At 45.5% G+C, this 27,752-nt stretch overlaps 2 protein-coding genes and 1 long non-coding RNA gene across 3 annotated transcripts; 1 reads left to right on the top strand and 2 right to left on the bottom strand.

Moving 5' to 3' along the window:
• LOC117767589 lies at positions 1–9,632 on the top strand. The gene is made up of 3 exons (XR_004614909.1): positions 1–615; positions 8,531–8,535; positions 9,503–9,632. It is a non-coding gene; the product is annotated as an uncharacterized LOC117767589 (long non-coding RNA).
• On the bottom strand, positions 1,518–4,648 carry tor2a (torsin family 2, member A). Its single transcript, XM_034595355.1, has 5 exons — positions 4,320–4,648; positions 3,145–3,410; positions 2,745–2,920; positions 2,494–2,621; positions 1,518–1,917 (listed from the first exon to the last, which is right to left on the bottom strand). The coding sequence occupies exons 1-5, from the start codon at positions 4,438–4,440 to the stop codon at positions 1,673–1,675; spliced, it is 936 nt and encodes a 311-aa protein (XP_034451246.1). The 5' UTR covers positions 4,441–4,648; the 3' UTR covers positions 1,518–1,672.
• On the bottom strand, positions 6,927–23,061 carry sh2d3cb (SH2 domain containing 3Cb). The gene is given in 13 exon segments (XM_034595353.1): positions 6,927–7,501; positions 7,754–7,960; positions 8,094–8,205; positions 8,285–8,456; positions 9,079–9,194; positions 9,628–10,088; positions 10,898–11,001; positions 11,138–11,361; positions 11,363–11,533; positions 12,164–12,292; positions 13,542–13,581; positions 19,901–20,630; positions 22,908–23,061. Coding segments are annotated over 13 exon segments (2,655 nt in total). The 5' UTR covers positions 22,927–23,061; the 3' UTR covers positions 6,927–7,331.
• Positions 23,062–27,752: the final 4,691 nt, after the last annotated feature.

Raw genomic sequence — 27,752 nt, forward strand, 5'->3', positions numbered from 1 at the left:
GTTAATGATCAAAAAAGTTAAACACTGGAACACAAACAAGTTGCTGTTGCTTCACAAAACTGATTTGTCATTTATTGTTATAGGTTAAAGATTTGAATTTCCACCGATAACAGAACTGAAGTCAGTCAATAAATGAATAAATAATAAATATGGAGTTTACAATCAGCCTTGTTAATTACATGTGTTTTTTAATTGCACAACTTGCTGCTGCAGTCATTCTTACAGTCACAATTTAATGCAGTCAATAGAATTCACAACTGTTAATTAGTTGTAATAACAAAGTAAACTTCATGACAAAGTGTTCGTCCCGGCTCAAGATGCCTCCAGGTTATAAAGTGCAGTTTCAGTGTTGTCACCGTTTACAACACATTTACATTACAAATATCAAAACTGTTAAACTCATTTAAATGTGAGTCAATGAAATAAAAACCACTGAGCTGAAGTCTGCAGCTCGTCTTCCTCGCTTGGTAAAATGAAGTCTCTACTGCCTCCTGGTGGTTAAAGTGCACACGTGCACCCAGACTGGAGCCTGAAGTAAAATCCACCAGCTTCTTCATGACGTTTGTAGAAATAGTTTTCTCTTAAAGCATCACCTCAGTTTGACTTGACTTATTTGTTTCATCGTTTTAAGGTTTAACGCTTTGAGAGAGTTTATGGGTTCACTTCCGAACTCTTGAATATTAAACAACAAACTTAGTCTTTCACTGGTGCACGAAGGATTTCTTGCTAAATAAATATTTCAAACTTTAAAAAGTCTTTATGGACATTTTTTTTTAACTCTTTTTCTAAAAACTATGAAGACAAAGCAGAAACTGCATCGGAGATCAAATAGGCCGAGCCCCTTTCTTTTGCTGTTGGATGCCAACACATGAGCAAGGCACCAAAACCTCCAGCAGCTGAAACCTGTGTCTCCTGTGACCACTTGTGATCTGATCCAACTCCCTCCTCTATATGTTAATTATCACTAGGGTCATTTCTGTTCCAACTGATGAGGTTTTTACTCTACAGATGTGTCCCATGTGCTTGTGAGCGGCTGCTGCTCCACTCTGGAATATTTTACTCATTTGAAGTGTTGATATTGTGTCGGTGGCCACAAATAAATCAATGTATGTGAAATAGTGGGAAGCAGAAACAAAAGAGTCATTGTGATTCTAGCAGCGACGTCAGCTGCCATGTGTCCCCGAGTGTCCTGAGTGATCTGATCTCACATGGAGTCATGTGATCAGATCACTCAGGACGGGCGTGAAGACCAGGTCTCACTGGGGTCAGAGTGTGAAAGGAGGACGTGTTGGGGAGAAGATTATTAATTTTTCAGTCTAGCTTAAAAAAATCTGACACCAGGAAACCAACTTCCTAACCGAGAGGCGGAGTTGGGTTTGAGGTAGAGACTGAGACGTGTCCCGGGTTCAGACGCTGAACAAAGCTCAGGGAACAAACTCTCCTGTGTTCAGAGACGGACGGAAATCGACTGATGAAGCAACAACGTCTTGAGGGTTGTGAGTTTGATTCCCTTTGATTAAAGCACAGGAGGCATCCTTGACTGTGAATCTCCGCTGCTCTGACCTCTGACCTCCACGTGGCAGAAACTCGCTCAGGCAGACGTAAAGTTCAGTTGTTCACCTCAGAAGGAGTTTCTCTATCAGTCATTAGAAAAGAAAGTCACCACCCCGGCTCACAGGAACATGTTGATTTTGGCGGAGACGGCCTTACAGCCGGTGGTGGAGAAGTATTGTCCTGGAGCGGGAGTGTAAATCATGTCGCCCCCCACTGCCTCCACCACGTCACTGCGGCCACACCGGCCCTGCTGGCAGAGCTGCGAGCGGACGCAGCGCTCGATGTGGCGGCGGCTCAGCGGCAGGAAGGGAACGAAGCGGGTGATGAGCTTCTGCTGGATGATGCTGGAGTTGAAGAAGCCGCCTGGAGGAAGAAACTCAGACTTAATGTCACAGCATCATTCCAGCAAGTGGCTGTTTCATCACTGAGCAGAGTTACACAGAATATTATGGTCTATTGGCAAATTAATATGAATGTTAATGTTCTGTTCTATTGACTGGGAGGTTTTTTTCCCACAGATTCTTAGGAATTTCCATCAGTTCATCTTTGAGTCCAAGTGACAAACTGGTAAAACTGTGAAGAAATTCCTTAACAGCAGACTTGAGATACACAAACCTGCTTGGTGAGGTCACTGTGACCTTTGACCTTTGACCACTCAAATCTAAATCAGTTCATCTGTGAGTCTAAATGAATGTTGGTGTTTGTTTTCTGTTCTAAACCCGCCTGTTTGGAATGGGCTTACTGGCTCTGTGGTAATGGTTACAGCTTTCTTTCTGAAACTGTAAAAGTGATCTGCAGTAATTGAGCCTCAGCGAGTGAAGATCTGCAGCTGCACAAACATCTGTTCACCTGTTTATTAATATGCAAAGTATAACTATGTACATCAAGACACAGATTTCTTAAAAGTTGTGTGAAAGGATGGAGACGTGTGCGACTCACTTGAGGTGTTGTTGTAGACCGACTGTGCGATGGCGTCCTGCAGGTCGGACAACCTGATCTCCTCTCGGTCCCGTCCAGCCTGACGGTTCTCCACACTCAGCTTGTTTATCACCTCCTCTCCTGTGGTGCTGCAGGGAAAACACACAGATTATTATATTGAACACACATATATATACAATCTATTTTCTCATAGTGAAGACTCCAGTTTTAAATGTACAGACTGTGTGTGTGTGTGTGTACTGGCTATGTACCTGATGAAGATGTAGATGGCCTTGCGGTAATTGGTGCGAAACACAATGTGAGAAGGACCCAGGAAGGGCTCCAGGACATCGATGAGGCCTGAAGGCATCTTCTCCATCTCGTCAAAAAGGAAGATGGAGCGCGCGCACTCCGTCAGGTTCCCCTGCACCCAGAGCTTCAACGCCTCCTGCAAACCAGAGGAGGGAGATGTCGTTCTGACCACATCTCCAAACGATGCAAATAACTGGAGACTCTCTCCGTCCAGCGCACTGTACTTTCTCCATGTTAGCATATCTTTGGCATATGAGTGAATCCTCATCTTTAACAGATCTCAACACGTGTCCTGCCTCTTATTGTAGGAAGCGTTCACAGCTCGTCTGGCTCAGACCTTCAGACTCATCCCCCACTTACCCTGTACTCATTGACCCGCTGCGGCATCGGGAAGTGCAGCGTTGGGACAAACTGGTGGACAAATGGGCTGCTCATAGCTGAGCCATACAGATGATTTCCCAGCATGGAGCTGACCAGTGTCTTCCCTGTCCCAGAGGAGCCGTGGAAGGACAGCACCAGGGGGCGATCGGGGCTTTTATTCTGGAGGAACCCGTCCACCGCCTCTGACACGATGTCCTGGGCCAGGTGTTGTCCGTAGACATTCTTGTAGAGGTCCCACTCTAAGTCTGGCCGTAGGGACATAAAAGACACGTGTGATGTTAATGTTAACACATAATCCTCAACAGCTGAGTGGTGACAACATAATGTTAAAATATTTCAACGAGCAAAGAACAAACACAAACTAAAAGTCCCAGAAACAATGAAGAACTACTCAGAGCAGTTCTTCTCTGGGGCAACATGCGACTATAAAGAAATAAATGAATGCAGAAATAAATAATCACATACCTAAATAAATGATAAAAAACAAAGTTTGCGATGGAGAAAGGCTATTTCTCTATTTCTAGATGAACTTATTCATTTCTTCACTTCCTGCAAAGCTCCAAAGTAATTGACCTGATCACACACAGCTGTAAACAAACTGGGAGTTAAACACACCCAGCTAATTAACATACAGACACAGAAATACAAAAAGTAAATAACTAAATGTAGAAACACAGAAATTAACAAACGAATAAATGTAAATATAAAATGTATAAATATAGATTTACAGAGATAAATAAATGACTGTAGAAATATGTAACTGTAGAACTACAAAACGTTATCATTGCAAACTGTATTTACTTCTACACTTATTAATTACTTCATATTTGGGTACCTTGTTTGGTAAGTTTGTTTTGTTTGTTTTAAATATTAGTGACAGCACAGGGGCCAATCAGATTTCAGCTAGGACTAGTGGCCCCGCCCCCGCAGCTAGCATAGCATGTTAGCTGTTGAGTAAGAATCTGTCTCTTTCTGGACACGGTGACCAACATGTCGGTGAGTGAACTCTTCCTGAACACGAACCAAACTAAATCAGCCACGTTTGAGTTTCCGTTACACTGAACAAACGAACTTTAATCCTGTGTGTGCAGCTAGCAGGCTAACAGGAAGTCGTTCGGGCTAGCTAGCAGGCTATCCGGAAGTCATTCGGGTACCTCTGATGCGCGGTCGGAAGTCGCAGTCGCAGCTCTCTGAAATGGCGCAGTAGAGTTTCTGGAAAACTCCGCACACCGGGTTGCAGAGGAATAAAACCAGCGCACAGCGGACGACCAACATGTTGGACTTCTCCCGGCGACCACCGCTGTGTTTGTAGTTCCTTCCACTTCCCGGTAGGCGTGGACAAACATGTAACAGCGTGACGAGGAGGACTACATTTCCCGTGAGGCACCTGGAGTGTGGTGTACCGGTTAGGACACGTTGGCGGATCACAGGTCAGAGTGACGCAGGTTCCGGAAGTTGTCGGTCGCTGATTGGTTACTTTCACAAAGCGCGTGTGTCTGAAGTGCGGTGATAAAGTAATAAACATCAATAAAAACACACAACGAGTTAATATGATGTGTGCGCGTCAACATCACCTTTAGACACCAATATAAATCATCTGGGTAAAGAAATAAATATAATATAACAACACTGAGCGACATGGGGAAGCGGTTTTAATTCCCGGGCTAATTACATTACATTACATTACATTTCATTACATTACATTACATTACATTTCATTACATTACATTACATTTCATTACATTACATTACATTACATTTAGTTGACGCTTTTATCCAAAGCAACTTACAATAAGTGCATCAACCATGAGGGTACGTCAGTAGAAGGACTAAATAAAGTTCCCTGTGTAACTAGGACAACTCTGAGCTGAGTTTATTCACTGATTGTGTATTTCATGTTAAGACGGATTGTGGTCGTGTTGCACAGTTTGCTGTGTGTCCACCTGCGAGGTGCGTGTGCTTAACGATGACTCACCTACAGAGGGTTACTCACCGGATAAGAGAAACCGGTGCATGTTTATTCCTCTTGTGATGGAACGTACCACGTTTGAAATACTTCACATTGGATTCAGTGAAGACGTTTGTTAAAGTGTGGAAGAGCATTTCCTCTTCTGCAGCTTAGAGGCCATTGCTGTTTTGCAGCTCACTAATTCAATGTTGCAGGTGATCAAACATATCACATGTCTTGGTTCAACAGTTTGCAAATAGGTTTGGTTCCTTTTACTTTAATTGTCATGTTCTGAGACCTCTTGATAAATGCCTGAAGGTGTTCTGTGATGTTATTTTATGGTTGAGCCAACAGGGTTTTGTTCTTTCAGGGTATTTGTACTGTTTAACTTTCCAGTTACACTTGTCACAGCTTGCAGTTCTTAAGCTGCTTTCAGACCTGCGCTGAACTCTGGATAATTCTCCAGAGGGGCTTGTGGCAAGCGACGTCTCCCAACAACAGCCAGACCCAAACCACTCAGGTTTCAACATCTTTATTTGCATGTGATTAGAAAAGGCAAACATAAATTAAAATACCTAAACAACTTAAATTGTCCAGCAGTGTCCTCTGGCGTGGTGACAGCTCAGCGGTGTCTTCCCTGTCTCTCGTGGCAGCCCTCCTGGTGCCTTTAGTCCAGGGAGCTCTGCCAACTGTCCCTGGTTCAGCTGGAGGTGCTCTCCAAACCCCCCTCCTTGCCCACATCGATGTATTATATTCTATATACAGATTAGATGTTAACACTACGTAAGGCAGGAGAAATGTTGTGTACCTGTGTGATGTACTCATGTATTTAGGGTCAGTTCATTTTCAGTCATTCCATTTTAAACAGTTACGATGTGAGATAAGAAAAAAGGTTAAAAAACAAAACCCGATAACGTGAACATTTCACTTGAAAGTAGAAAAATGTTAATGAACACATTACAGTAGTCAGAATGCAAAAGAATGTAATTTTATGAATGCAGATACGTTATTATGTTATTTGGTTTTACAATATAAGATACAGTTGGTGAACTTGTAAATTCAGGGGAAGGTCCAGCCTTAAGATCAACAACATTTCTAAATATTAACCAATCAACACACTGAGGCTCAGCCTCATCTCAGGAACAGAAGCACCGAACCACATCACTCATATCTGATATGTCATATGTTAATATTGAGTTCACTGTGGAACAGATGAAGTCCTCTGGTAAGACTCATTAACATATTAATGATGCACCGATATGGACCTGGATATGTCTCATATCATAGTACCATAGAATGCAATGCAGTATATTATATATACAGATTAGACGTTAACACTACGTAAGGCAGTAGAAACGTTGTGTACCTGTGTGATGTACCATTGTATTTAGGGTCAGTTCATTTTCATCTCCTTCATCTCATTCCATCTTAAACAGTATTCCAGGGAAACCAAGAAATCTATGTTCTAAAGGAATAACTGATCAGTTGTAAAGTCTTTGAATGAGCACTCACTCAATCATATCTTCATCAAAACTCTGCCACCAGTGAATGTTGACTTATTTGTTGATAGACCAACAGCAATCAATAAGGTGAATATCTGCCAACATGTTCGGACACTAAATCGGTGCATCCCTAAAACACAATAAATAACGTGTGCTGGCAAAACATGCTGATTTCTGACTCAGGCACTTTTAAATGTTAAAGATTAATTCTTCAATTCACAATAAACTGGGATTAGTGCTAAATGAAGAGAGTAATGAGGGTAGAAAATGAGACCACTAGTTCTCCACCATCTTGTTTCTCTGGTCTGCTCGTCCATTTATTCAACAACTCTTGACTGTGGGGGAGAAATTGATGCTTCTCTCAACTTCTCTTGAGTCGGACCAGTCGGGCTTGGTTTCAAACAACGAACCACTAAGTATCAGAACCACTTTGAAGCCTGTAATCGTCCTTCTGAATGAAGTTTCATCAGGAATCTGAATCAAAGAGCGACAGGAAGGTTTGCTTCACCTTTCAAGTGTCTGACTGACAGAGACGGTGCATTGATAGATCAGCTTTACATGTCTAAAGTCAAACTGCCACTCGTGTGCATGTGTGGCAGGAGCCTCCCTGTTTAACACATCACTGTGCAAACTCTCCCAAAAGCCCTTGAGTAAGGTTTCATTGACGGCAGACTCCATGAGGGAGAATGCGACAGGCCACTCGTCCAGCTCTGAGGTCAGTGTGATCTGAAAGGCGGCTCCAGCCTGTTGGACAAGGCAGTCAGCACCTGGTCGAACTTGGTGTATCGCAGAGCCTGGCTCTCCGGGGCTCCCCTGCTACCCCACAGCAACCTCAGCTGGAAGTCGGTCAGGAAGAGCTCCAGGACCTCTGCCTGCTCCTGGAAACCTGCAACATCAGTTTAAAGTTATCAAAGTTTATCAATATCAAACGTATCACTTAAGTTCAACACTGCACTTCCTCGGGCCCTTAACAATAACTTAACTTAACTTAACTCACACCAGGTGCAAAGTGTCACCAAGCAGGATGTAAATGTCTTTAGTTTCAGACGGTTTCTTATCCAGCACCCACCATGTTTGCACCCATACGGGCCGACACCACTCCACAGCCTGGAGTTTGTCCTCCTAGGACTTTGCTTACCTTGTAGTTTGCCCTGAGCGTTGGATTGGTAAATGCCCCCCAGCTGTGCGATGGTCCTCGCCGCCCCCAGGTGCAACATGACCATGTCCATACCGACTTCCGCCGTCTCCCATGGCTCCGTCCCCTCACCCACCGCCACACTCTTCTCCAGCAGAGACAAGAGGGGGAGGACATGGGGGAAGGTGGTGTTGGACAGCGGACAACTTTCTGGGGGGAGACAGACGCACACACAGAGTCAGCTTTAGGTGGAAGAAGAGAGGTGAGAGAGTCACTTTATAACCAAGTTATGGGGGGGGGGGGGTTAATGCTGGAATCATGTGTTGTGTTGAAGGACCTCTACCTATCCCATCATTGAGGCTCTTCATAAATGGCCTCAGAGTTTTCTCGTAGAGAATAGCGCCCTCTGTGTGTCGCTGCCGTAACGCCGTCCACATCTGCTCCAGACGAGACACCTGAAGGACGGAAAACCTGGTTAAATATCAGACAGGGAACCACGACCTCCACCCACCACCCTGAGTGAAGCCTGTTTACCTGCGGCAGCTCCAGAGCTCTCATGACGGCAGCAAAACCAAACATGTTTCCCATGGTGCTCTTGAGCTCGGCAGCGATTTGGATGATTTTGTAAAGCAGCCCAGCTCGCTCCTCGTTCGTCCCGGTGCAGCCTAACACATCCACCGCCAACATGATGGCCATGGTGTGAAACCTGAAGAGAGAGAGAGCGTCAGGAAGTTTTCATTCTCTGCAGTCAGGGCTTCTTTTCTTTACGTTTTCACAGAGCTCCTGTGGCTCGATTCATGGATTGAGATGAAAATAATAAATCCACGTTAAAGGGACTGATATCAACGAGTGTGTGCAACCTGGTGCAGATCAAAATACACATCTAGATTTCCTTTAGTTTCCTTTGGGATAAATAGGCACCACATAGAGTCCATTATCCAGGTGTTATGATGATGAATTAATTAGTAATATCAATATTTAGAAACCAACAAAACTATGACCTCTTAATGTACCGAATGTACCTGGGTAGTATGTCTGCTATCTGTTCTTGTAATTTCCAAGAGAAATGTACAAAACAGGCCGACTTCCTCTTCTTCATCTACAACTGACCATTGTTTTCACAAGTTTAAATGACAAACTTCGCATCTGCTGTAACAGATAAAGTGAAACATAAAGTAAAAGTACATAAAAGTAGATAAAGTGATAGTATGAGATACACAAGCCAGTCCTCGATCAAAGAAACTCTATGATCAACCCGAGTCCCTCTACCCCACGTGGACCGCAAACAGAGATGAGTCAGTTCAAACTTTTGAGGATTTCTTCATCACCTCTCCAGAAGGTCCAGTCTCAGCTGCTGGCCATGTGGCAGCGTGAGCAGCTCTATCCCAGAACTGACTCCCATCATCCTTTGCACCTCCGGAGTCACCTCCAGAATTCTGGCCACCTGAGAAACAGACGTACACTTATTGGACTCCTCCTGAATGTGGTTCTTGATACTCGATGTGTGATTTAATGCCCAGTAACCCACCAGCAGTGTTTGTATTTTGTTATTTGATTGATGTTTTGGCCTTTGAGGCAGTAGACTGAAACTGCACTGGCTGGTGGGGGCATAAAACCACAGGCTGGTAATTGTAGTTTGTGTATAAAGGTTCTGCACATTTAAAATCCATAAAGCCAGGAAAGGAATGTGTTTTCTGAGGTCACAGCCACCTTGACCTTTAACCAACAAAATCTATTCAGTTCATCCTGGAGTCCCCCTAAACCTGTATTGACAAATTTCAAAGAAATGATCATGTTCACAGACGACAGACGACCCCAAAAAATAAAACAAATAACAGTGAATAGTGGATATTGATGAGAGTAGCTTTAAGCAGTACCATGCAGTCAGCCTTGGTGATATGTTTAGCCGCTGTCCTGGGGTCGATCTCAGCTAGAAGCTCCTTCACTCTTCGCAGAATTCCAACCTCCAAAGGCTTATTCTCTTCAGGCATCAGCGGGGACTTGTACCTGCTCGGTTTGAAAGAAGAAGCCGCCTCCACCACGGGTGAAAAGTACACGTTCCCGTCATCCAGCCTCAGTGGATCAAGGCCCAGCGACCCATCCTCTGCCCACAGCCTCTCCACGTAGCTCTGAGGGCCAGGGTACAGCTCTGTGTAGCAGCTTCCGTCTGCATCAGGGGACGGAGAGTCCTGGTTCTGATGGTATCTGTTGTTACGCTGTCTGTTGAGGGTGCTGCTCGGGGAGGACGTGGGCTGAGTGGTGCTCAAGCTCCTGGAGAAGGATGGAGATGGAGCCACAAAGGCTGTCGGAGGGTATAAAGGGCTTCTGGACCGTGGGGCTGGAGATGGAAGACGACACGGCAAAGACGGATTGTTATTAACTCTTGCTACGATGTGATGAAGCTCACATTTTTAAAGATCATCTATTTTGTGGGCCATTGAAATAATCAAAGATATGATGTGTAAAACAACAGACATCAAACGAGACCTTCTTGTGCGAGATATCACTCACAGAGGTTCAGTATGTACCGAGCTCCAGGGAGAACGTGAAGATGCTATATTCTGGGTGGAGTTTGTAATGAGGCACAAGGGAGCGACACATCTAAAGACTCACAGGACTTACATGACATACAAACCAAACATGCCTTAGAGATCATGTTAATGGATTCATTCATCTGTTAACTCTCCAAAATGTATAAATATCTTACAACATAATCTGGTGAAAAGCTTGACCTGAGCTAAGTAATAGTTTTTAGTTGAGATCTAATGATGGATTTCATAATGCTACAGGATTCTTATAATGTTTTAGATTTTATAAAAATGTATAGATTACTGCACTTACTTAAATCTAAAACTAACTCAAATAATAACTTGTTCTACCAGTTTGTTTTTCATCATGTTTTTAATCATCAAATTAAATCAACCCATCAATCAACAGTGGAACTTGTGGTCTTTATTTCACCCCCGAGCCGACACACAAACCTTTTCACTTCCTTTCTTGTGTGTTTTGGTTTGTTTATTTATTTTACCATTATAATTAATACGTAAAGCTAAGGCTAAGTAGTGTTTTGTTAGATGATCTATGAATCATGTACTGAAGACACAGCTGAGAATAGAATAAAAAGTTCTGTTTGACAGTAAAACTCACTGTTGATGTTTGGAGAAGTGAGAGTTGATTCTCCTGAAGTCGACAGAGTCCGGTCGTCCTGTCCTCTGCTCATGTCTGTCCCCCTGTGGTGGAGAGAGGAAGGACTGCACGGAGACAGACGAGGACAGAGACAGATCATAGAAGGATATTATGTCTGTGCAGCTTTTTAAATCACGTGACCACGTAGTGAACAGTGACACCAGTCCCTTGTGTTCTTGTAAAGTGTCGGTGAAGCCTCACCTCCTGGGACGGACCCTCTCCTCTCCGCTCGTGCTGCCGCTCCTCGGCCCTCCCTGGTTGGAGCGCAGGCTGGGGACAGTGCCGAACGCCGTCTCCAGGTAACTGAGTGGCAGCGTCCTGTTCACTGGCTGATGGATCTGAGCGCTGCTCCACGGGGTCAGAGCCGCCCTGCTGCCCGCGTAGAAGTGGACGAGGGCCTGTAAGGTGTCAAAGGCCCCCCCCCCCCAGGCTGTGAAGGACCCGGGTGTACGTCTCACCAGACTGAACCAGCGTCTTCCTGATGAGGAAGTGAAGCGTTTTCTCCTCCCAGTGGCAGGTGAGGACAAAGTCTCCCTGACTGGACTGAGAGTCTCTGATGAGGAAGTCGCCATGTTTCCCCACAAGGCTCTCTGACACCTGAGGAGGCAAGTTAATGTAATATGTTTGACATGTTGCTAATATTGGACATGTAGCAATGTCAAAACAAATAGCACCTCTAAAAAAAAACAGATTCCTCTTCCTCTTTCCAGCCTCTGTCTGAAACACTTGGTTTTAGCTCCTGTCTCTTTAAGGACCCCCCCCCCCCCCCCCCCCCTCCCGATAGAGCCCGCTCTGTTGTGATTGGTCAACCACTTCTGACGGTGTAAGAAAACAACAGTAACTCCTCTCACTTTACCTGACTTTGATAGCGGGGGGGTGCCAGACTTGCCGCTGGACATGCTGACATATGGCTTTGAATTTTTAACTTTGCAGAACTTGCACATCATGGACTATAAATAAAGACGGAAGACGCATTTCTACTTCCTCCCGCTTTTCCCGAAATGAGGCAGAAACTTCAAAATGCTAACTTTAGTCCAATGATGTCATTTGGAGCCAGAATCTGTGCAGTAGTGATGATGGAGGGGAGCCTTGTTATCGAGGTCCCACCGATACAGGCACTCCTGGCTAACATGGAGGAGGTGTGTGTGTGTGTGTGTGTGTGTGTGTGTGTGTGTGTGTGTGTGTGTGTGTGTGTGTGTGTGTGTGTGTGTGTGTTGTGAGGCACACCTCCCAGGGGATGTGTCCGTGGTACCAGGCGTTGCTCTTCAGGTTCGTGCCGCTCAGCTTCAGCTCCTCCTCCAGCTGCTTCCTCTGTGTCTCTGACGGCGGCTCCAACCAGAACTTCCCCTTGGAGAACTTAAAGGACATCAGAGACACACCATCAGATACAAAACAAACACACACACACACACACACAACAAACACAAAAGAAGATGAACCCATCGTGTTGGCATTGTGTGAAAATCCCATCTTCGCCTGGAGCAACAAACTTTCGTTTGGTCCTCTGAGGGAACGAGAGTCATCCTGCTCCTCCGCTCAGTGTTCGGGTGAATGTGTGTTAACACAGGGCAGGACGGAGCGAGGGAGGGGGCGAGGGAGGACAGCTCTGGCATTCCCACACTGGCGGCACCAGGGGCCCCGAGACCCAGACCCATGCTGGGGTCTGGGTCTCGTCACCGTGGCAACGAGGGGTCATCACTCAGCGGAGCTTTGTCTATCGCGTCTTTATACAAACAAAACAAAACCCCAAAAACTACTGTATATCAAGAGTTTGCACCAGGGATGGACTGGGAATGCTTTTGTTTGTTTTGTTTTAGGACACACACACACACACACACACACACACACACACACACACACACACACACACACACACACACACACACACACACACACACACACTCATTGACATAATACATTCCCTAGCTACTTACCCTAAAATTAACCATCCAAACTAAATGCCCAACCATAACAACAAGTCTTAACCCTCAAACAGCCCATGGACTTTGTGAGGACCGGTCGAAATGTCCTCACAAAGTCAAAATGTCCTCAAAATTGGCCTCATAACTGTAGAAAGACACACACACACACACACACACACACACACACACACACACACACACACACACACACACACACACACACACACACACACACACACACACACACACACCTTTTTTGTTGTGGAAGTGACTCCTGCCTCATGACAATCCCTGGATTCACCATTCTGTTAAAACAGGATGGCATCTAGGTAATAGTTGTGTTTTTGTGTGTGTGTGTGTGTGTGTGTGTTAAGCCCCTTATGAATAGTTTTATCATTCATTACCGGCGTGTCCCATTGAGACGAGTGTGTTTGTGAAGTATCCAATTATAAGTCAATGAACAGGAAACTGTCTCACTCTCCGTGTTTCTCCTCCATCTTTTACCAGAGCTGCATCGGTCGCCCCTGGCAACCGATGCAGCCTCAAAGTGTTGTTGTTTTTTGAACGTAGAGGGTCACGTTCCCTGAGTCCTTACTTTCACCCGTCCTGATGGAATCAGAACCCGAGTGTCCGTGTGGATCAGAGCAGCACGAGAACAGAAACCACGTTGGGAATAAACTTACCTTCACATACTCTCCACTGCCGTCTGTCACGTGACACGGCCTGAAACACACAAGACGAGATCACGTTAAAACATGACACAGTCACGTGAGCTTTATTTTACACGTCTGCAGCTTCCTACATCGGTGTGATAAGAACTTCCTAAAATGACAGAAACCATCTTTAACATTAACGTTTATTTAACGTCTAGTTTGATTATTTAGTTTGGTCCATGTCCCGTCTGCTAACATGGAGGAGGCGGCTTCACTTTCGGGAGCCATCATGTCGTCCATCTTTATTTGTATTTAGTAACAGATTTATTTGATTTATTTCCAAAGTATCACGCTGCAACTCAACTGAACAGCCAACGATACGCATGTTAAAAAACAAAGGGGCATGGTATTTAAAGATATCCACGTTTTTTTAATTCTCAATATTTCCTAAGATACCGTTATCAAACTGTAATAACAAAGAAATATAATTGAGGTTTGATACTTTACAGTTCAACGTTTAACCAAAGGGATAAATGGAGCTTTAGTTTGAACTCACAGGCAGGAAGCAGCGGGACAAAGGTGAAATTATCTCAGATTTGATCACGTCACACACAAACCGTAGAAGTGTCCGTCCTCTTGCACAAGCACAGCAGCGCCCTGTTAGTCTGACACCACCCAGCAACATCTTGCAACACTACAAACTTCTCCATGGAGGACGGGGGAACATTTCTGCAGCCGTGTGAAACCTCTCGTCTGCCAACAGTGTTTCAGACGAGACTGTTCACCTGACGTGAGAAACCCACAGGGAGGTTTGATGCCGGTTACGTTGGGAGTGTGAACCTCTTTTTATTTGTTTTCTGGTCACTCTGCTCTTCCTCGACACGCTGCATATTTTCCGTGAGTAACGTCAGGGGAGGTGACCTTTTGTTCCCAAGCACAAACCCAGAGAGCACAGCGCCAACACACACACACAGACACACACACACACACAGATGTGAACACACAAATAAAACATACTCCTGACTCCCTGACAGTGTGATTGTCCCTGATTGTCCCTGAACTCATCGCTCATCATTGTTTGATGATGTGTGATGATTTATTCACGATGAGGGTAAATGTGGGTCGCTCCGTGTGACCGGACAGGAAGCACATGTATCTGATTATGTTCTGACATAACACCTCAACAACTCAACTTCTGTGTTTCTGAGATGAAGTCGGGCGAAAAGAAAACAGATCATGAAATAATAAGAATCATTAAGGAAACAGGTTTGATAAACTGAGATTACACTTCATCCTCCTTTATCACAAATCAAGCACGAGTTCAGCATCATGTTAAGTTTTGCTGCACATTTATATCCACTCACGAGTGTTGGTATCGTTTGGTTTTTTTCTGATGACGCAGCTAAATCAAATACTTTTACAACGGTTCCGGTGCCTGACAGTGTCAGCAAAATACTCCAGCTCCAAACTCATCATCACTTGTCTTCACACCACTAAGGCCAGGGACGTCCACACCACTAAGGCCAGGGACGCTCACACCACTAAGGCCAGGGACGTCTACACCACTAAGGCCAGGGACGCTCACACCACTAAGGCCAGGGACGTCCACACCACTAAGGCCAGGGACGTCCACACCACTAAGGCCAGGGACGCTCACACCACTAAGGCCAGGGACGTCTACACCACTCAGGCCAGGGACGTCCACACCACTCAGGCCAGGGACGTCTACACCACTCAGGCCAGGGACATCCACACCACTAAGGCCAGGGACGTCCACACCACTAAGGCCAGGGACGCCCACACCACTAAGGCCAGGGACACCCACACCACTAAGGCCAGGGACGTCCACACCACTAAGGCCAGGGACGCCCACACCACTAAGGCCAGGGACGTCCACACCGCAGAGGTCAGGGACGTCTACACCACTAAGGCCAGGGACGTCCACACCACTAAGGCCAGGGACGCCCACACCGCAGAGGCCAGGGACGTCCACACCACTAAGGCCAGGGACGCCCACACCACTAAGGCCAGGGACATCCACACCACTCAGGCCAGGGACATCCACACCACTAAGGCCAGGGACGCCCACACCACTAAGGCCAGGGACGCCCACACCACTCAGGCCAGGGACATCCACACCACTAAGGCCAGGGACGTCCACACCACTAAGGCCAGGGACGCTCACACCACTAAGGCCAGGGACATCCACACCACTAAGGCCAGGGACGTCCACACCACTAAGGCCAGGGACGCCCACACCACTAAGGCCAGGGACGTCCACACCACTAAGGCCAGGGACGTCCACACCACTAAGGCCAGGGACATCCACACCGCAGAGGCCAGGGACACCCACACCGCAGAGGCCAGGGACGTCTACACCACTAAGGCCAGGGACGTCCACACCACTAAGGCCAGGGACGCCCACACCGCAGAGGCCAGGGACGTCCACACCACTAAGGCCAGGGACGCCCACACCACTAAGGCCAGGGACATCCACACCACTCAGGCCAGGGACATCCACACCACTAAGGCCAGGGACGCCCACACCACTAAGGCCAGGGACGCCCACACCACTCAGGCCAGGGACATCCACACCACTAAGGCCAGGGACGTCCACACCACTAAGGCCAGGGACGCTCACACCACTAAGGCCAGGGACATCCACACCACTAAGGCCAGGGACGTCCACACCACTAAGGCCAGGGACGCCCACACCACTAAGGCCAGGGACGTCCACACCACTAAGGCCAGGGACATCCACACCGCAGAGGCCAGGGACACCCACACCACTCAGGCCAGGGACGTCCACACCACTAAGGCCAGGGACACCCACACCACTAAGGCCAGGGACGTCCACACCGCATGTGGACGTCCCTGCTTCGCCAGGTGCTTCATTAAGTTTGTCGTGTCCCTTCCTTCTTCTTCTTCTCTTGGTTTACTGGCACATCACAAACAACAAGGTGCATAAAACCACCAACTCTACCAGCTGCTGCTCTCGGGACCTCAGCTATTGCTCCGTCCTTGAGTTTATTGTAATGTTAACTTGGGATGTGTGGTGATGTTTATGTTGCCTGTAAGCAGAGAAACTGTACTTGTGTTGTGATTCGGTCCAGTATCTGGTACCTGATTGGTTTCACACAGCCCTGATATTGGGGAGTAAAACAAATTGATAGTGATATATCGGCCGATATCTATTCAGTGTGCAGTTTGAAAACCAACATGCATCTGTACCTACATTTCACAAACAATCAAACAGAGGTTTGTTGAAATTTGTGGTAGATATTACCCCAGAGAACCCCAGGGAACCACAGAGAACCACAGTGAACCACAGAGAACCCCAGGGAACCCCAGAGAACCACAGAGAACCCCAGTGAACACCAGTGAACACCAGTGAACACCAGAGAACCACAGAGAACACCAGAGAACACCAGAGAACCCCAGGGAACACCAGAGAACCCCAGTGAACACCAGTGAACACCAGTGAACACCAGAGAACCACAGAGAACCCCAGTTGGTGCAGCTCTGATCTGTGTTGGATTAATCCAGAGTCTCTGCAGCGTTGTCGTGTTCCAGAGAGACTCCGAGCTGCTCTGTGGGAAACTCCCTTCACCTCAGGGCTGCATTCCCCAGAACAAGCATCAAGTTTTACAGCACTTCCTGCTTCTGAGGCCAGCAGCGCTCTCTCTCACACACTTCCACTTCAGTGAGGACACCCAATGATGTAATGCAGTTCCCTTACCCAAACCTTAAACAACACAATTTGAGTTCAGAGGAAACCCGGGAGATCGATTCCTCTGAGCCTGTGTCACAAAGTGAGGACCATTCAAAACGCTGTAACACCTGCAGAACAGATTGATCGGCCCAATTTCACACCAAATGAACCTGGGGGGTGTTGGGTTCACAGACATAATCTTCAGGTCATTGACTGAATCCGAACCTCCAGGATTTAGAATCGTAATTATCAGGAAGACTGTCGAATGAAAGGTGCAGCAATTGGTTGAGTGAGAAGAAACTTTAGAAACTTTAGAAACGAAACTTTGCTGCCGACAGCGTAAATAAGGTTTTTGTTTCCTGTAGCGTGTCGACAAGGACAAACTGGTGGAATTTATTAACTGGATGAGTTTGTTCAATGTGTCGCTGTTGTGTGTCCGACTCCATGTTTTTATCCTGATGTCACGTTTGATCACACAAGTTTCAGAACTTAGAAAACACCACGTGTGTGTGTGTGTGGTCGTCTGTTTGTTCACTATTAACATATTAAGCATCGGTTACATCGTTATGTTGGATACTGTGTTTTTAAAATCAATTAATATTTTAAAATCCTCTAGTGTGCAGCAGCCGTAACATGTCCAGCTCAAAGTGGTCCTCACAAAGACACACACACACAGACACACACAGACACACACACGCTCCCATAATAACCAAACCTGACACCAGCTACATGTGTCCACACAGAGCTGAAGCTGTTTACTACAGAGAGAGGACGAGTCCAACCCAACTCTGTTGGAATGAAAGTCAAGGTCGACGACAGGAAACACTTTTACTCCGACTGATCACTTAAAACAGCACAAGATGGCGGCGCCCCAGTGGGAGATATCTTGGCTTCATTACTGGATAGAAAGTGGAGAGAGAGAGAAATCTGCCTTCTGATTCAGTCCGGTGCCTCAAGTCGTCTGAGGCTTCATCCACACGACTAAGTTTTAGTTTGAAAAGGTATCAGCTCTGCTACGGGTTTGTCTCGCGTCCACACTACCTGAGTTTCAGAGCTGCTGAACAGAAACAATGACGTAGACAACCTCTTTCTGAAAACGGGTATGAAGCCGACAGAGATCGTTTTAGTTTGAAAACGCCTCAGATGAAGGTGACAGACAGTCAAAGGTCAGAGGTCACGTCAGGTGTAAATCAGGTCAGACTGAGTGAAACAGGCTGAAGCATCTCTGACTAAAAAAGTCTTATCACTATTCTGACAGGAGCCAGAGCAGGATCCAATTCCTCCGCTTATGTAACACACACACTCACACACACACACACACACTCTCACACACTCACAGACACACACTCTAACACAGACACTCACACACAGACACACACAGCCTGACTTTGAACTGGTCGCTGTAAAACCTTTTACTGGTTTTCTGACACCTTCCAAACTAACGTCAAGTGTCTGGAATCATCGAGCACCGATCACACGCAGTAATAATCGATCACTCTTCGATCATCGATCACTCTTCGATCGTCGGTGGGTCTCAGTCCTGCGGCTGTCCCCCCCCATGACTCGGACCTTCAGCAGAACTGAACCCCCTCCTCTCACCTCCGTCCTCCGGCTCCGCAGCGGACCGACCCTCCGTCCCCGGCTTCACTCATCCTGTCCCGCACGGTCCCGCACGGTCCCGCACGCTCACTCCCGCCGAACTTCTCCAGCAGCTGACTTGCAGTGGGGACAGGCGGGGACGCGCTGCGCATGCCCGGTGGTCAATCACTTTTTTTTTTACTGTGATCGATGTTATTTAGGACACGTTCATTTATTATTATTTTATTTAAAATATTTCTCTACGTAAAACAAAACTTCAGTCACGCGTCATTATCGTGTTTTTACGTAGTGGTGTTAAGAAGTATTTGAGTAATTACTGTAATTGGATGATTTGAATCTGATTTCACTTCCCTGGGTTTACCATCAACCCTCCTACATGTCCGGGATATTTATATTTGTTTATTTACACTGACTCATCAATCTTCTTCCTCTATTATATTCATTTTTTGTCATCATCCCCTTATTATTATTACCATTCCTATATGTATAAATATGTAGATATGTGTGTGTACATGTATATATGTTTGTGTATACATGTACACCTCTACAATCTTTTTTCATAACAACACAACAATGGATAAATAATTGATCATTTTATCTCAAATATAAATTTGTTTGATTAGTTTTGTATATTCATTTTCAAGCTAAAATAAGCTAAATGTATTAAACTGCTTAATCAAAGCTATTATTGATGTGTTCATTATAGTTTGTTAAATCTATTTTTATAATGTATTCTAGTGTGCACTGGTTTTTCTGTATTGGTAATAGTAGCAGTCAGCATTATTGTTTATCTATAATACTTTGGAATATCATTTTAGAAATATTCTTTCATTTATTTTAGATTCTGTCAGTGCTTCATTTACAAACCAACTTATTTCAAATGTTTTCTAAAATTAAATAGTTTAATAGTTTGAACGATGAAATAATGTCACAGATTCTAATGTACTGAGACTTGACACAGATTCGTTTCTTGTTTTAAAGCCTCAGTTCTCGTGTCATCAGCTCGAAGGTCACAGGTTAGAAACCCAAACACCAGACCGAGCCTATAGGATCCTTCACTGCAGTGAGCCATCCTCACCTTCCGTCCTGTGAGCCGTCCCCAGGGCTCGTGGGTTCCTGTGCTGTGTCTCTTTGTTGTTTCTCTCGTTGGTCGTCTCGAGCTGCCTCAGTAATCGGGTCCATCGGTACGTACACATCCTGCGCTGGAACCACTTTGGGGCCATTAGTGGCCATGTTTGGTGGATATTTCACAGGTCTACTGGTTTCTAAAGCATCCTTGCTCCTCGATGGTGCGTCTTGGCTCTTATCGAGTTCTCCTGGAGGACGACTGAAGCCGTCAGGGCCTGAGGTCAAAGGTGAAGCTCGGCTGGGTGTCGGAGTGGCGGGCAGCGGCCGGGACGCTGCAGAAACAGGCAGAGGCCGGTCCGGACTGGTCAAAGTGAGGCTGGACAGGGCACTGAGCAGGAGGGAGTCTGGGACATGTTCCCCCGCCTTGCACTGGCCCTGCCCTCCACTCACCCCCCCATCCTCCTCCTCCTCTTCCCTCCTCTTCTTCTTTTCCTTCAGACCCCTGAAGCTCTTCTTCCTCTCGCTGCGGGGCACAGTGCCCACATGTGTGTACATGTCACTGGAGCGGGCGTAGCTGGGGTTGTGGAGGCACGACTCCATGTCGTCCACTGTCTTCTCCCCAGCTGCTGCTGGTTTGGCCCCACAGAGGCTCCCATCATGCTCTGGGGCTGCCTGGGTGTTGGCCTTGAATGAGGAGCGGCGGGTGGAGAGATTGCTGAGGCTCCCCAACCACCTGAGACCTGGAGATAGAAGGAAACAGTTCATTAATAAGTTTATTAATACGCTCTCAAAGTAAGATTATCATTTACCTTCTCACGCAGATTCCCTGATAAACTTTCAGTGAAATAAAGTCAAAAAACTAAACTCGGCTTCTTTGCATGTGCACCTCCAGCATCTTTTTTCTCAGGATCATTTGTCTATATTTAGCTGAGGAAATGGAGGGGGGGGGGGGGGCCATAATAAAACACTGCTGAGATCTCCAGGGGCCGCGGATCAGAATAGAAACCGATGAGAGTTTAAAGGCTACGACAACAGCATTCCTGGAGTGGGATAACTTTTATTTTCTCACAGCAGAGAAAGAATTCTCCTCCTCTTAACAGTCACTGGTTGTTTTGTCCTGTTTCCCTCCACATGTCATGTCCTGCACATTCAGAGCAGTCTGTGTCAGGGCCGGAACAAGGAGACTTGTAAGACAGATGAAAGATTGAACTCAAAAGACATTTATCAATGCTCTGTGCTTTTATTGAATGCTAAAGAAAACTTTACAGAAATAACGAGAGCAAAAGTCTTGGAGAGCTTCTGGGTCAAAGGTCGGAGGAGTGAGAGAAACCCAGTTAACAGGAAACAGCCACTTCCCCCCCCCCCCCCCCCCCCCCCCCCACAAGAGTGAGGGTAAAATATCATTTTGGAGTCAGAAGCTGTTTCTCAATTCAGAGGCTGCATCCTTTCGCCTCCTTTGCGGCCGACGGAGACCACGAAGGTCAAATCAAAATAAGACACTCGACAAATAAGACAAATGTTTAATGCCTGTTGGTTTTTCAACGTGCGAGTGGGTTGAGTTGAAGCGTGACACTTGGGTGCGGTCGCTCATCACTTGCCGGCTCCATTACCTCTTTATAAAATGGTTTGTCACGTTTCGGGGCTGATGCTGTGACCTGTGACATCACCTCATGAGCGTGTTTCTGTCCTGAAGCTCAAAGAGAAGCTGCAGCACAGCGACCTGCTCGCTGATGTGAAGCTTCAGGCCGAAACCCGACTGAATGAACGGCCCTCAGATGCATCGTGGGTAAGTGTGAACAGAGAGCGAGCAGCGAGCAGAGAGTGACACTCGCTGTCTTTTCTTAGCTCTGAGCTAAACTCCGCCCTCAGACGCACCAGTGTCCATTGATGCTGCACAAAGACTCGTTTATGCTTCGTTTACAATGGACCAAAAACACCACAGTGTGAGTGGAACAGTGGACAAAGGGCCAATGCACACAAACACACACATTATCACACAGCATCACACAAACACACACAGCATCACACAGCGACACCAGACTCAATGGATCACAGTCTCTAAACTCAGCCTCTTTGCGCTGACTCATCATAAAACACTGAAGCCGTATTTAGACATGAACTCCAGAAAATGTCCGTACAGTTGGATCCTGACGTGTTGTGTAGTTGGTGTTTGTGAAGCAGCAGCAGCAGGTTGTCGGGTCCCGACTCGTTCACACCAACAGGAACATGTGGGAACATCCAGGCGAGGGGCGGAGCCTGTAGAGCAGCAGGAGGCCGGACATGAAGTATAAACTCTGCTGTGGAAAGATCAGTGTTGTTGTTTACAGCTCGTCCACACCGGCGTCGGCCCTCATCACCAAAAGATCTGGAACCTCCTCGTGTTTCCAAGTGGACGTCTTCGTCTTCTACGTGTACGGCTCCTCTTCTTCATCCTGAGATATTTGTGTTCTTCCAGTTCCACGTCCGTCACGTGTTAGAAACCTCATCAACCACACGTCCACCCGGCTACTTTCCACCAACGCCCAGTGCTCATCTCACATTTAGGTGGGCGGCTGTGGCTGAGGGGGCAGAGTGTCCTTGGGAAAGATGCTGAACCCCGAATTGCCTCTCATAGAACAACAAAGTGCTGCTAATAGATGCACAGTATGAATGTGTGTGTGAATGTAAAACTGTAAAGAGCTTTGAGTCATCAAGACTAGAAAAGCGCTTTATAAATACAAAACCATTTCCCATTTATATGTTGACCCTTTGAAGGTCCCCGAGCCTAATATTTCCCTTTATCATTATGTCTGATGTTGAATAAAGGAACTCGACTTGTAATTGAGTATTTTCACATAGTAATTATACTTCAATTCACATAAAGAACACTTCTGTAATGTTTAAATCAACACCATTGCAGCGAATGAACAAATAAAGTCCTGCTGTGTTGTCTCATATCACAGTCATTAGAGAGTTAGACTCTGATGATTATTCATAAAAACAACTTTACTCATCTGCATCCGAACCGTGGAACTTACTCAGTTTCCGTTTGCTCATGGCTCAGACGTTGAAAATGATGTTTCCTTTAGAACTCGGACATGAACACGTTGTAGAGAACTGTGTCTTCCTCTGGTTGCTGCAGTGTGATGATGAGGAGGCACATGTCCTTCACTCCGCTCAGTGAGAATCTGCTTCCTGTCTCCTCATCACAGCGGAAGCTCTGGGCGAGAGTGTCACTGTGGTTTTCTGCTGCCTTGATGCAATCAGATGACCCCGTCACATTCTGAACAGGAAGTGTGTGTCACTCACTCTTCCACCAAAACCATCCAACCCGCCGAGCAACTGTCACAACAACATAATAAAGATCTATTTGACAAGTTGAGAATTTGAAGAAGTCAAAAATAAAATCCTCCTCGTTGAAGAGAAACAGGAAGTTGAGACGTTGCACAAAGAAAAAAAAAGGTAATTCACAACATTTCAGAGACAAAAACTTTATGTGTCTACATTTACTTCACAGCCTCAGTTATCAATCAACCAATCAATCAATCAACCAATCAATCAATCAATCAATCAACCAATCAATCAATCAATCAACCAATCAATCAATCAATCAGGCTTTATTCATGTAGAACTTTTCATTTAAACAAGACAAACAAAAACCAGCACACTCAGTCGCACACTCAGTCGCACACTCAGTCGCACACTCACTCACACACTAAGTCACACACTCAGTCGCACAAAAACAGATCAAATAGAGAAGACTTGTTGATTGAGTTCTTTTAAATCTCTTCTTAAAACCTTTTTGTAGACACACACACACAAAACAAACATAAATTAGAATATTTGAACGACAAACATGACAAACAAGTTTCCTGTTACAATCCCGCAACTATAAAACATCGGATCATTTCAATCTTTGTGAAAGAGATTTGTTTTTAGATTAAATCATCTTAAAAAATCTATATAAACTAGGGCTACGTTGTAGCACTGACGGGCCCGAGCACCCGCACGTTGAAGCCTGTTGCGGTCGGTGGAGAGAGCGATCAATGACCAAGCGCACGTCTCCGCGTTGCACGCGTTTTGCGCACTGCGGCGAGGACAAACACTTCACTTCCTGCGTCCGTCGAGCGACGTCGATCCTTGCCTGCTAATTGCTCATTACGATCCACGCCATCAATTGCACAACACACTGTGAACATTTTATGTAAATCGAATGATAGTTGTAAAACAAAGCTTACTTCCTGTTGCCAGTAGGTGGCGCCATCACTATTATTACCTACAGACCGATATATCTCTTCAAGTAGGGGCTCCGATGTAGCGTGAGCAATTTTGTGTCAATCGGACAATGTTACAACAACTTAATTTTCACACCGATCAGTAGGTGGCGCTATGACCCTGAACTAATATTAATATATGGATGTGTTCAGGTCAAGATTGTGATCATAGGTCAGCAGTTCGGAGCCGGTTGGATAATGCAGAGTGGATTTACAAAGTACTTCCTGTGTCATGGCGAATCAGTAGGTGGCGCTATGACACTGAGGAAATATTGACACATGGAGCTGTTCAGGCTTGAACTATAATCAAGTGACAGAAGTTTGGCGGTGATAGGACAATGCACACTGGAGTTATGACAACATCGTGTCCTTTGGCGAAGGATGATCCTTCGCCGCACCTCAACGTTTACACGGTTTGAGGAAATGTCACAATTCTGACCATGATCCATTGACTTCTCTCAGCTCATTTGAGCTGTATATTGTTAAGCAGCCAGGAGCAGTGCATCAAAGTATAAAACATGTCATTTCCTGTAGCCACCAGGGGGCGCTGTGATTTTAAGTCATAATTTCTGTGTAGATGTCATCAGGCCGGGACACTTGTCTTACATGTCTAGTTTGGACTCGATTGGTCCATGCATGTCCGAGATACAGAACCTCGTGTTTTGATGGCGTGTAATCAAACTTTGACGCCACGCCACGGTCACACCGTGTGACGAAAAATCGATCTTTGAGTTAGTTTTGATCTCCGTCTTGTTGTGATGACACTCATCTCAATTTGAAGTTGATCAGATAAAAGCCCTGGGACAAGTATATCAAAGTATAAATGTGGAATATGGCCAAAATGGCCACTAAAGTCAAAATGGCGGGCTTCCTGTTTGGTCGAGCATATCTATCCAAGAGACTTATTTGTTTGTTATGAAAAGACACATGTCCCTGTCGATTTTTGTACATGTCGGCCAATCGTAGTGCCGGGGCTGCACTTTAGGTGGCGCTAGTCAGTTATTATGCCACGCCCATTTCTTAAAACCATCTGAATGTCTGCAGGGGGGGGCTGTTGCTACACAAATGTAGTTTGAGGGAGTTTGAACCTCCAACACCGAAGTTATAGTAATTTCGTGTGTCCTGGCGAGTTGATGAACTTTGACCCCACGCCACTATTATGGCGTTTGACGAAAAGTCACAGTAATCTTATGCCTTCATTATCAATGTCTTGAGACCCATTTGACACAGGTTTGACGTGGCTGCGGGCAGTGGGTGAGGAGGAATACCTCCACGTGTAAGACGTTCCAAAAACAAGACATTTCCTGTTGCCACCAGGGGGCGCTGTGATTTTAAGTCATGATTTCTGTGTAGATGTCATCAGGCCGGGACTCTTGTCTTACGTGTCTAGTTTGGACTCGATTGGACCATGTATGTCCGAGATACAGAACCTCGTGTTTTGATGGCGTGTAATCAAACTTTGAGGCCACGCCACGGTCACACCGTGTGACGAAAAATCGATCTTTGAGTTAGTTTTGATCTCCGTCTTGTTGTGATGACACTCATCTCAATTAGAAGTTGATCAGATAAAAGCCCTGGGACAAGTACATCAAAGTAAAAATGTGGAATATGGCCAAAATGGCCACTAAAACCAAAATGGCGGGCTTCCTGTTGCGTTTTTCATAATGCTCCTTGAGACTTTTTTTCATGATTGGTCACGATACACCTGGGCTACGATTTTTGTGAAGATCGGTCAAAGGGAAACCTAGGGGCTGTGTTCCAGGGGGCGCTGTTGAGCCATTTTGCCACGCCCATTTCAAATTACTCCAGAATACGTAAATTTTCACCACTTTCTAATTTTGTGCAAAGTTTGGTAAGACGTTCAGCATGTTAAAGCCCTCAAAAAGCCAATTCACTTTAGTCACAATAATCCTTTCAATTTCAATAGGGCCTCTCACCATTCGGTGCTCGGGCCCTAATTATAATTTCCCCCCAAATTGAATTCTGATTTTAATGAGAAACAAAGGGAGGCGTTGAATTAGAATTCAGAAATTCCGCTGAGATCAGCAGAAGGAGGAGAACTGGAGGAGAGGATACAAAAACTTGAATCAATGAAAGACTCCAAAAACAACTGATATAATTTCACTTCCTGTTTCACTTCTGTAAATCACTGGGTGGAGCTAACTAACAAACTAAAAAGATGAGACCAAAGTGTTGCACAATAACAGGACACGGTGGAAAGTACAACATAAAAATAAAATAAAAACGCAACAGGGTAAAGATGTCAAATCCATGTTTAGTTCAATTTTAAAAACTAGCATCTTTGAAGCTGAAATCCTGTCATCAAAGAAGATTTAGATTTTCTTATTGTGTTGTGTTTGATAGAGTCAGTATTGTGTCTGTACTGCAGGAGTCTGTTCTTTCTCTCTTCTCGATAATACTTAATAAAACTCCACATATGGTTACAAATCTCTCAAAGAACTCATAACAGACGTCTCTGTGGCGCAGTAGGTCAACGCATTCGTCTGTTAACTGAAAGGTTGGTGGTTCAAGTCCAGGGACGATTTGATCTTCTTCCCAAAGCATTGAATTTATCACACTCCAATTTAAAAACCGTATTACTCAACATGTCAGCTCTGACTGGAAACTCTGGAAACTCTGGACTCTGTTTGAAGCACCTGACACACATCCTGTTAGAACGTTGCACTATGTTCAGTTTCTATCTGAGGAGCTGAGACTGGTTGTGATGGGATGTGAGGAGAAACAGGGTTTCCTCTGAAGATGAGGGATGTCTTCTCTTTTCTGTCTCTCTCCTTTGGACAAGTATTTTCAGTCGTGGATCAGAGAAAGAAAAGAGACAGACACCTTATGGAGTAAATCTATATTTACATGTAATTGTGCTTTAATTTCCAAGACTTTCATATTTGTGGATATCCCTGTATCATTCTAAATATTATTATAATTATTTTATATATTCTAAGCGAGAATCATACCCCTAGACCAACAAGCCATGAGAATTAAACATTATTTCACAGTACGTCCTGTATTTGTAGTTTCTATAGAAGTCTATAGAAAGTGACTTCTCACTTTATAACGTCAGGAAACATTCAGGAGTTTCTGTCTCAGTCTCTAGTTTCAAGTCTTCTTCAAACAGCTGATGTTCATTTAGTGAATTATGATCATTTAGAGTCAAACAGACCATAAAGCACCGGATGTGTTGGGGGGGTGGATACCACAGTGTGATTGACAGCTGGTGCCAGGTGGGTGTGTAGTCAGGCTCCACCCCCTGCTCCTCCATATATGGTTATTTCTGGCAAAATGTCAAACTGGGTCGACTGAGTTGTTTTCTTCTGTCATGTTTATGGACTGTTCCTTAACAGTAATGGTCCTTTTAGAGTTTTTGCTTCATATTTACAGAAGCACGTGTATCTAAGACGGATTCAAACACAGACTCGTCACTGACTCGTCCTCATGTTCCTCAGCTCAGCTGCAGCTTCAGACTGGTCTTCTGTCTCAAACACACAACAGTGGATCTATCGTCCGAACAAGGACGACTCAGTGTGAACACAGAGGACTGTACCAACCAAGTCGTGTTACCACACTGAAACTAAAAAACAGAGTTACTGCTCA

The sequence above is a fragment of the Hippoglossus hippoglossus genome, chromosome 9 (assembly GCF_009819705.1).
Source record: "Hippoglossus hippoglossus isolate fHipHip1 chromosome 9, fHipHip1.pri, whole genome shotgun sequence".
Taxonomy (NCBI): domain Eukaryota; kingdom Metazoa; phylum Chordata; class Actinopteri; order Pleuronectiformes; family Pleuronectidae; genus Hippoglossus; species Hippoglossus hippoglossus.

What these genes read in the sequence shown, in the direction of transcription:
- tor2a (XM_034595355.1), bottom strand. Translation starts at nt 4,440, where the DNA reads ATGTTGGTCGTCCGCTGTGCGCTGGTTTTATTCCTCTGCAACCCGGTG. An exon ending in CTTCCGACCGCGCATCAGAG is followed by an intron (nt 3,411 to 4,319) that starts GTACCCGAATGA and finishes CCCTACGGCCAG; the next exon opens with ACTTAGAGTGGGACCTCTAC. An exon ending in GCCATCTACATCTTCATCAG is followed by an intron (nt 2,622 to 2,744) that starts GTACATAGCCAG and finishes TTTTCCCTGCAG; the next exon opens with CACCACAGGAGAGGAGGTGA.